Raw genomic sequence first — 10,717 nt, 5'->3', positions numbered from 1 at the left:
GAATCCCAGCACAGCTGGATCCTAATTCATCTTGTGTTCACCTCTGATATACTGTATTGTTAAAAGAAAGTGAACTTTAGCCTTCCAGAGCTTGTGCCTTTGGATATGTTGAATTTTGGTAATATTGACAGAGATTTCTGGAGCTTATAGTCTCACACATCTGAAGACCAGCAATTTATTAACAATTGGACACTGTATCCCTGAAGCCAATTCTTCCATCTTTTAGGTACAGTGCTTTTCGGAAAGACATGGAAGAATTGGATCAAATGACCCGACAGACTCTTCTGGAAATGTACAAATACAATATGTCTTTGGACCATAAATCCTCTCAGAAACGCATCTCTAGGAGCCTATACAATCACATCCAGCGCTATCCATTGCATCGACGCAAACGTGATATACGAGCCATGGATGACAAAAACCGTCAAGTGGGCAAAAGGAATTCAAGCATTGGTTTCACCCTGGTAAGCATGACTTTAGATTTTTCTTGAACAGCTGTTCCAAGACCCCTCAATCTCCTTCATGACCAAATTCCTGGATCTGAAAAGTGTCCATAAATCAAAATCATGAATATGTTATCCTCCCATTATCGTGTGTGTGTGTGTGTGTGTGTGTGTGTGTGAGAGAGAGAGAGAGAGAGAGAGAGAGAGAGAGAACGAATGAGAACTAAATATGTTTATCCTAATGAAGAAAAGGCTTAAGGGGGACATGATAGCAGTTTTCCAATACTTGAGGGGCTGTCTTAAATTCACTGGAGCTGTTCAGGAATTGGGGATAGGGAAAATACAACATCAACTCCTCATAATTTTTAAGGCAAAATAGCTAATACAGTCACAAAAATCTTGCTTTGGTGGTAGGGGAGAGAGAGAAGAGAGGGGAAGAGCAGCACATGATTAAGTAAAAAATTCTCACTGGATTGTTCATTTATTTACAAGTATTTTTATGCCACTCACAGAATAACAAAATTCATATTAATAATGTTGCCTCAACTAAATCCAAATTAAAACATCATCTTCATAAAGCCACAATCTATACTGTAGCGCCATCCCAGATATCTACTTATCACATCCTCTGCTCATGAATGAACACTTAAACCAACAGGTTTTCTAAATTCTAATAATGAGGGTGCTTCTTTATTTCTAAGGAGTAACTGATTGCTCAAGATTTGTGTAGAGAATGTTGGTCTCCAAGTCCACTCCTGCCTCATCCTGCAGCGGGGCAGAAACTCTTAGCAAATATGCTCTGTTGGCATGCCTCAGAGAAGCAGATATTTCCTGGAGCAAGCAACCTCATAGTTACCCAGTTGGGATTTTGAGGATTCGAATTGTGAAGTGAATCTGAAAGCAAACCGGCAGCCAATGCAGTTCCTGCAGTCTAGCAGCCATGCAGAAGTGGTGTTCCTGATGTTCTCTGAGCTTCATGGTTTGCTTGCAGATATTTCATGGCCTAATAATGGAAAATCATCATGTATGCAAGTGTATCAAGCCATGGCCATCAGGATGGGAGCTGCTGCATCCCTGTACTAGCTTAATGGTCTTTGAGGGAGTCCCATATAGAACAAGTTATGGTATCGGTTCCATTCCCAGAGGGCAGTCATTGAACTAAATAAGGCAGTCTTATCACATGTGATTAAGTTATTTGAGGGCAGTTCTATTGATTATTGAATCCAGTATATACCTGTCAGCCCTGGATCTATCTTGATTCAGATTAGGGCTGCCACAGAGAGGATGAGCAACTGTGGGAATCAGACAATAGTGAGGAGGGAGGATAGCCACAACAACATTCTTTCAAAAGAGCTCAAGGCCGAGTTGCTGGAGTTTGGAGGGGTGTGTGACAGGACTTGGCGGGAGTTCAGAATTGAGGTAGATTGGAGAATGAGACTAAAGAATCATCAATAGGGGCTGGGTGTGAGTTTTAGTGTAGAAGGGGGAAAACATGGGAATTCAGATTCGGGTTTTCCCCGGATGTGCCAATATGACTTCTCTAATAAATTCTTACTTGGATGGACTTTGTCTCTGAGTGCTGAATTTGGGATGGAGAGTTTCTTTAGAATGCTGACAACAGCATCATCACCTGAAATATAAGTAACAGCAACAATACAGAATATAATTTTTAAAAGACTACATGTTATTACTTTAAAAAATTAAAAGGAAGAAAAATATGTTTTATAAAAGATCCACATCATATTCTTGTATATCACTATGGGATTGATTCAGTTCTTAAGGTTGTCATTAAATCTAGATGAAATAGTAAAAAATTACTTCATCTTCTGATTTTTGAGAACGTAAATAGTTTCAGAAATAGAGATTTGCTGAGTTCATTACATTGAGAGTTTTGTTGATTTGTGGATTAAAAACATCATACGGACATACTGTACATCTGATTCTATAGATGGAGAAGAGGTTTTCATAGGGCCATATGGACCATCATAGGACCTTGTCCACTGATTCCTCTATAATTGGGAATGTTTTCCTATCTTGCTGAGTTCATTCTTATTCCAGAATGGATTTAATGGGATTGGTTTCTTTTTCAGTGTAACGAAGATAAGACCGATTGTTTCCAGCAAATGTATTCTTCTGGTGTGGATGCTATACGGGAGTGGTACAGTTTTCATTACATCAACATTTTGGCAAAGTTCCCTGACACTAAGGCCCTAGAAGAATCCAACTTCACAAGTTTCATCTATGCCTGCCGATTCAACGAAGTGTCATGTAACAAAGCGTGAGTTCCAACATTGTTGCTCCATAGATCAACTTAAGTCCCTACCATTCCGGTCTTAGTTCTCACCATTTCCTTTTACTTAAACTATCAACAACCCACCTTTTTATTATCAATAATTTGATTATTGGTATTGACTGATTCATACTACCATTTAAATTTATTTCAAAAAAACAAAGTGGTAGGTCTGGGTCATGAGCTTAATGGAAGGAAGTCCTGACATAACCTACATACTGTATGTTTTTAATCACCATTTCAATTCAACTACAAAGAGGTAGTTGGATTATAGTCTGCAGTATAGTCTGCAGTCAAGTAAGAGATCTACCACTTCATCTGTGAAACTAAGTTTCTAAAAGAAAACTCTAAATTTCCCAAAGAAGGGAAAGTTTTCATGATACCCAAAAACGCATCTAATAGCTTTTCTTATGAGCAGGAATGGAAAACTGATCAGTAAATCTGAACACCTTTTTGGCCTCCTTCTCTGGCTGATTCCCAGAGGAATGTGACAAGGCTTGGAGGACACACTAAACAACTCATGCCCTGAGCTATTTGTGGTTAGATTACTACTATTATTGATGGGAGTAGCCAGCAGATGTAGTCTATGCCAACACTTCACTCATTCATCACAAAGCCTGAATTTCAATTGCTTTAGTGGTGCGTACAATGAATCTTTACACAGTCTTATGGGGAAGGCTGTATGTAGAGTTCCGAAATACACAGTTCATTTCAGGCCTTCCACTGAACACATAAATATCTGAGTTTGGGCTTGGAAGTATAATTTTACTTCTTATTACTGTCTCAAATCAACATGCATATAGCAGTATCCAATAAAGGTAAAGCTAGATGATCCTCAGAGTAACATGTAAGAAAAAGGAATTGAATATCCTTTGGAGCAGCTTATAAGCCTTGCAAAATAGATAAAAACTTTACTTATAATATGCTCCTTATTGGGGTAAGGAGCCATCAAAGATGCTTTAAATGTTTAAATCTGTGCTCATACCTGAATGGTTTTCAACATGCAGGAAGGTTAGTTATGGGACATTTTTCCCATGGTGCCAGATCCTAAGCTAAGAAGAGTTGCACTTGTAGGTTGAAATGTGCCCCCAATTTCTTAGCCCTTTTCACAAGCTAGGTTCTCAATCTCCAGTCTGTTAAGCATCTTATGTATTTTGTTCTAATATCATATCTACTGCCCTGACAACACGGGGAGCTCCAATGGACTTACTTCACTAAACATAAAAATATATAAAAATAGCTTCCAAGACATGCTGACATGTACCTATTGAAGTTGTGTAGTCAATACATTATTTGAGCATAAATTTATTTATGATCCCATGCAGTTACCCAATAGATCAGATTATGTAATGATATCATATACCCACAGCAGAATAGAAATGTTATATTTGTGACATCCCTTTGAATAAAGTGTCATTTTTACTTAGTTTCAAAGATTATTTTAAAGAACTACAAAAAGGGTGGAACAGATTTTAGAAGGGGAGGATAAGACATTTTCTCATAATATTTGACCCATTTTCATTGCACTACCCATTTTTCCCCTTAGCATTTCCTATTCCAGGAAGGTTTTTAAAAAGGAGTCCCTGCAGATTTTATTCCACTAGTTGTTGCCAACTACAGGAGGCAGTGCTCATCTCCATTTCAAGGGCCACTGAGCCAGCACTGTTCGAGGACATTTCCACAGTCACGTAGCCAGCATGACATCAGGGAGCACTGGTATCTTCCCACTGAAGTGGTACCTATTTATCTACACCATGCTTTCAAACTGCTATGTTGGCAGGAGCTGGAACAAGGAGGAAGTTCATCCTGTCACATGGTGCTGGGTCTTGAACCTGGGCAGCCAGCTTCCCAGCCAACAAGCTCAGCATCTTAAGTGCTGAGCTACTGTACCACCCCCATTCCAGGGAGGGGGATTGTTTTAAAATTAATAGCTTAGAACATGGAGATTAGCATTAACAAAAGTCATCTGGATAAATGTTTTAGATTTGTTTCTCATCAATAACTGTCCAACAACTAGTTTCACTTTTTTATTTGCCTTTCTTTTGAAAATGCTTCTGCTTGTCTACCACTTTATATCTCTGGCTCTCTCTTTCTGTGGAGATATATAGAGAGAGGGTGGTGTGCATAAGCGTGCACAAGTTTATGTACATCATAATCAAGACCTAGAGCAACTGAGGCATGGAAAAAGATAGGATACAGATGAAATAAGAAAAATAATGATTCCTAGTTAAGATCATAAGGTTTGTGAAGCTACTAACTCTGATGAGAGTCATCCCTACAAAGGGAAGACTGAAGTAGGCAAGATTTGAAGAAGAATGGCTTCAAAATACCCTGGAGGAATTTTTTGGAGGGAATGGTAAAGGAGTCACAACATGTGACTCATCAAAGCCGACACAGTCCACTAGCCATGCTATTCAAGACTGATGCCAAGGGCTTATTAACCACACCCTGTCCTTTTCTCTGACTTTTCAGTGTCAAGAGAACAGCAAAACCAGGAAGTCTATTAAATCCCTAGTGGGTTCCATTTGCCATGGTGATGAAATAATGATTACGTGTTCACACTTAAAACTGGAATTAGCCACATTGGTTGGGTCTTTTGTTGGGAACAATATGGCCTTTTTTCAGTGCAGTTGAACCTTGGCTCATTTGGATCCAGCTGGCACCTGGACAAGCCACCATGAGTTGCAGCAGTTGTTTGAGGACTTTGTTAGTCAACCTTTCTCTGGCATTTCTTCACAACTTGTGTATATTCCACCACCACCACCACCACCCCACACACCTCAGCCAAGCTTACCTGCTGCTGGCACCAAGCTTCTTCCTACGTATTTAAAGCCATTGATAAATGCTAGCCGCACGGTTGATTGTACCTGATGCAGGGATCATAAGCAATGTGAGATGACGTGAAGAAGTTCATCCATCTCATTTTAGAAGCTGATCTTCTCCAGAGAAGCCAATTTATAAATCTATCAGGATTTCCCACCAAAAACCACAAGTAGTTCACACATCTTTCCTATTGTCAACTAAATAAAGTTATAGTTCATTGAATTTTTCTTTAAGAAAAAAATATGTTGTCTGGCTTGATTTTTTTTTTAAAGTATCTGCAATAGTCTTAACATGGAACAAAAGAGGCGTGATATGTTATTAAATCTTTCTAGTACAAAAAGTATCTCAAGGTGTAGCATGTATAGTGGTAGAATTATTTGGTTGGGTTCACACAATACATTAAACACAGATTAATAATGCACAACTGCTGTGTTCAATAACAAGTTATGCTCACAGCATGGTTTATGTAATAATCCGATTCTCACAATAAGCTGATAACTCTGTTCTCAGTTTTATTTATTTATTTTTATTTGATTTGATTTGTCAATCGCTTACAAGATACAGTTATAAGAATAAATATAGTTTTGAATACATTAGATACTTATAAGAAAAATAAAAAACAATATGACAGGGACGGTAGGCACGATTGGTGTAGAGTATGAAGAGATGGTCCTAGAACACTACCTTGGGGGACACCACTGTTGACAGGTACAGAATTTGATAGGACGCTCCCAATTTTGACCATTTGTTGTCTGTTTGACAGGAATGCTTCTATCCAGTTATGCAGGTGTCCAGAGATACCGTAAGATTTTAGTTTTAGTAGTAGTTTGTCGTGTACCACTGAATCAAAGGCTTTACAGAAGTCTATGTAGATTGCTTTGCCCTGATCGGGTTGTGTAGTCCATATGTTTTTGCAGTGTAAGAGTTGCAGATTACAGGATAGCCTTTTTCTGAAACCAAATTGTTTATTAGAGAGTAGGTTGTTTGGAGGATAATGGATTGGTTAATAATTGATTCCATGACTTTACAGGCGACGCAGCATAAGGAGATTGGTCTGTAATTTTCAACTAGGCTGGAGTGTCCCTTTTTGAAGATGGGGATGACCGTGGCTTGTGACCATAGTTTTGGTAAGGAGCTGGTCCTGAAAGATTTTTCAAAGATTATGCTTAGAGGTTCGGCTATGGCAGTGGATAGCTTTTTTAAGAAGTAGGCACATATTCCACCCGGTCCAATAGATAGGGATGGTTTTAGATTGCGCAGTGCTTTTTCAACAATGTCTTCTGTAAAATCAACATGTATTAGATCATTGTAGTTGTCTGTGGTTCAACTAGGAAGTACTGGGCTTGATCCATTGCTGTTTACAAATACTGAGCCAAAGAATGTGTTAAAGAGGTTTGCTTTGATGGTGTTGTCGTTGCAGTCTTTGCCATTAGGTCCTTTCAGGGTGGGATGGTCCTTGAGTCTTTTAGTTTGTTTAGAAAATTGTAGAAAGCACAGGTGGAATTTGTGCGTAGGTTTTCCTCTTGTTTAATGTGATAATTAGTGCATTCAGTTTTTATCTGGTGGCATAGATTTGTGTATCGGCTTTTGAGGTTGGCAACGTGACCAGATTTGTTTTTTCGCCAGTGATCTCTTTTTGAATTGAAGCTTCCTTATTTTTATGGGTAATCTGTTTTTCCTGGTTTTGGGAGTTGTTATCGGTACATATAGTTTGATGGCTCTTTTGATTTCTAGTAAGAATATGTTGTAATGGTCTTCAATAGTATTGCATCCAGTGAATATAAATTGCCAATCAAGGGAAGAGAGATCATTGATTATAAGATCATAGCTGCCTTTTTTGAAGTTATAATTGGGGATTTTGTCGTTGTGGTGATTTTTGTGTGGATGTACGTTGAGACAAAAGTCAATCATATTGTGGTCACTGTTGGAAAAGGGTTCTTTAATTTGTATTCCATAAATTGAATTCAAGCTATTGCAGAAGATGAGATCGAGGCAGTTGTTAAGCCTAGTATTGTTGGTTACCAGTTGTTCCAGTCTCAGATTTGTTACAGCATTGTAGAAGGTTGCATGTATGGGTTCAGTTGTATATTCATTTAGGGTCCAGTTAATATGAGGTAGATTGAAGTCACCAAGAAAGATAAAAACCATTTCAACCTAGCCTGTCACAACAGAGACAACCATCTTAACATTAAAAAAAGCTCTCTTAGCTGAAATTTTACATGTTGATTTTCCAACATGCAAAATTTTAAGAGAACTTTTATGTTAAAGAGAATCCCAATAAAAATACTATTTTTTTTCCTCTAAGGGCTATTTGAATCAGTTGTGTAGTTAGCCACAATATTTATTTTTGTTCTTTCAGGAACTATACACATTTTCATCACCCTATTTATGGGAACTGCTACACATTCAACGACAATAGCAGCACTTTGTGGATGTCCTCCTTGCCTGGGATGAACAATGGTGAGCAAATGCCAAAAAATGGTAATGAATGTCTGGAAAGGCTTTTACAACAATAGGCGTTAAGTCCCTTGTTTGTATGCACAAATAATGCTAGAGGCCAAATAGAAATACAAACACACACACACACACACACAGAGAGAGAGAGAGAGAGAGAGAGAGGGAGGCTTAATTGCACTAAGGAGATACTGCCATTATTTCTTAAAACTACAAGGCTTTCTCTACCTACTGATCATTATGGCCAAGACAGTGTGAGTGTGCATGTGTTCACACTCATGCATGTTTAAAAAAAGGAGTTTTCACTGTTATCTTTCTTTTCTAAGTGACTTATCTTTCTTACATTACATCATAGGCATCTTATTGGTTTGGTGATATTTAATTTAATTTTCTTCTCAATTCAGCTGTGTTTTTCTTCTAGCTCTTGATTGTTATATTTCAAGTTCTTACGAGACTACTCTCTTCCAAATAAAAGACAGCAGACTACAGGCTTTTGGTTGCAGAGCCTTAAATATCTGCCCGCTTTCCTACCACACCACAATATTTTTAATATAAAGTTGATATTTGGGTTATTTAATGCAAAGCACCAGCCTCAAGATTTTTTTTTTTTACAAAATATATACTCTTAACTTTAGTTTCAGTCTGTGTGCATTATTTCAATAGTACACAATGGCTAAACTGCAACTCTTGTGTTAGATGGTTTTATTATCTATGCTGAGAACATTTTGTAAAAAGGTGTATCCAGCAACAGAACTTTCCCTGCCAGTTTGAAGTGATGTTTGCCTATTTATATAACACAGGCCTGGCCTCTATGACTCAATTACAAAGGCACAAATTGTACCTTGACTTTACTCCAGCCAGCATTTTTTCCCCTCTTCAGGTTGTTTTACATCCATTTTAAGATTAGCAAATTCTACTCAAGAAACTTTTTTTTAAGGTCAGAACATTCAGGGATAAGGCCATTGTATTGCTACATTAGAATTTCACCTCAGAAACATATTCAAAGCTTTGGAAGGCTACTATGGCTCATCTCATTTGTTTCCAACATTGTTTGGACTCCTTCCACACAGCAACATTTATTTTAAATTTTATACCTCCCTCCCTTAATCACTTGATCTCTTGAGATAATCACCCTTGGTTTCTATCTCCGCAGGCCTTTCTCTCGTCGTCCGCACAGAGCAAAATGACTTCATCCCACTATTGTCTACTGTGACAGGAGCCCGAATAATGGTCCACAATCAGAATGAACCCGCCTTCATGGACGAAGGGGGTTTTAATGTGCGTCCTGGCATAGAAACATCCATCAGTATGAGAAAGGTGAGAGACTGGGAGGAAGATAAGCCGTGGGTGGAATCGCTTCTCTTCCAAAGAAATATAAGCACATGGCTAAAAAAAGAATAGGCTGTTCAATTCAGTTTTATTCAGTTCAGAGTTTATTAGAACTCATAGTTTACCAAAGAAAACATGAACCATTATGGTGCTGTAAAACTAGAGTCTTGTCAACAAACCATCAATTGTCATAAAAACAACCTACCATTTTCTTATCTAGGGGTGTGTATTTGTGTGTGTATATATGTGTTAAAAGTTTAACAAGGCACAGAACAGAAAGAACTGGCTCTATTACTGGCATATATAGTGTTCTGTGGTGTTAAACAGAAAATTTAACAGCACAGAACATTCTATGCCAGTAATGTTAAGATGTGGAGAACATTCAATTCCCAGAATTCTCCAGACAGCATTCTGGGAATTGAATTTACATAGGTTAAAGTTACGGGGTTGAGAAAAACTGATCTAGTCTTAAAAGTGTTTACTTGCTTCTATTCCACAATGTAAGAAGCAACTACAAGCCTTTTCTTCACTACTTACAAAACATAGAAATCTGTTCAGTGAAATTACAAGATGTCACAGTTCCCAATGAGTGTCCTCCCATAGTGCTTATTGATTTAAAAAATGACCAAGGGTTTGTGTTTTTCCTTAACCAAAAAATGTGACTGGTAGTTGTTGGTCAATTGTTTTATCTCATATAGATAGATAGATAGATAGATAGATAGATAGATAGATAGATAGATAGATAGATAGATAAAGATAGATAAGATATATAGATATAGATATAGATATAGATATAGATATATATAATTATTTACCTTAGAGAAGGTAAAATAGCCCTTTCACATCACTTGGTAAATACGAAAGGTTCAATTCTCCATGCTACGTTTGTGAAAAATAGTGCAATGCGTAGCTTCACACAGTATATAATTCTCCTTTCCACTTATTGTGCCATTGTTATGTCAAGGAAGCATTTAAATTTGGAATTTCACTATGGAGTACCTACCATCATTTTCACAGGCTCCCATCACACGCCTATTAGCATTAGAAAAAGGACTGGCACCAACCACAAGGACATGGATGCTGTCAGATTACACAGAGGAAGGCTCCTGGTTTAGCTTTTATGACTTAATGTGTTATAATAACAAGAATATAGGTAGTCATCGACTTCTGACCACAATTGAGTTCAAAATTTCCACTGCTCCATTTTACGACCTTTCTTGCCACAGTTGTTAAGTGAATCACTGCAATTGTTAAGTTAGTAGCACAGTTGTTAAGTAAATCTGACTTCCCCGTTGACTTTGCTTGTCAGGAGGTCGCCAAAAGTGATCACATGATCCTTGCAGTGTCTGGGAATTGAAGTCCATACATCTCAAAATTA

The 10,717-nt window shown here is 37.8% G+C and overlaps 2 protein-coding genes across 7 annotated transcripts in view; one reads left to right on the top strand and one right to left on the bottom strand.

Annotated features, from left to right (window-relative positions):
* Window positions 1-10,717, bottom strand: part of VAMP1 (vesicle associated membrane protein 1) — a 60,877-nt gene that overhangs the window by 33,236 nt on the left and 16,924 nt on the right. The window lies entirely within an intron of this gene.
* The window catches only part of SCNN1A (sodium channel epithelial 1 subunit alpha), a 28,467-nt gene that overhangs the window by 11,079 nt on the left and 6,671 nt on the right, over window positions 1-10,717 (top strand). For all 3 annotated transcript variants that reach the window (XM_087954048.1, XM_087954047.1, XM_026688029.2), the window contains 4 exons: window positions 227-464; window positions 2,534-2,721; window positions 7,916-8,016; window positions 9,164-9,327. In XM_087954048.1, coding sequence (XP_087810174.1) covers window positions 227-464; window positions 2,534-2,721; window positions 7,916-8,016; window positions 9,164-9,327 — 691 coding nt within the window. The remainder of the gene's footprint in view (window positions 1-226; window positions 465-2,533; window positions 2,722-7,915; window positions 8,017-9,163; window positions 9,328-10,717) is intronic.

This window comes from Notechis scutatus, chromosome 2 (genome assembly GCF_049901735.1).
Source record: "Notechis scutatus isolate UNSWTSFEM ecotype Mainland chromosome 2, rNotScu1.2, whole genome shotgun sequence".
Lineage (NCBI taxonomy): Eukaryota > Metazoa > Chordata > Lepidosauria > Squamata > Elapidae > Notechis > Notechis scutatus.
Note: the sequence above shows the minus strand (reverse complement) of the source record. Positions and strands in the feature narration are given on the sequence as shown.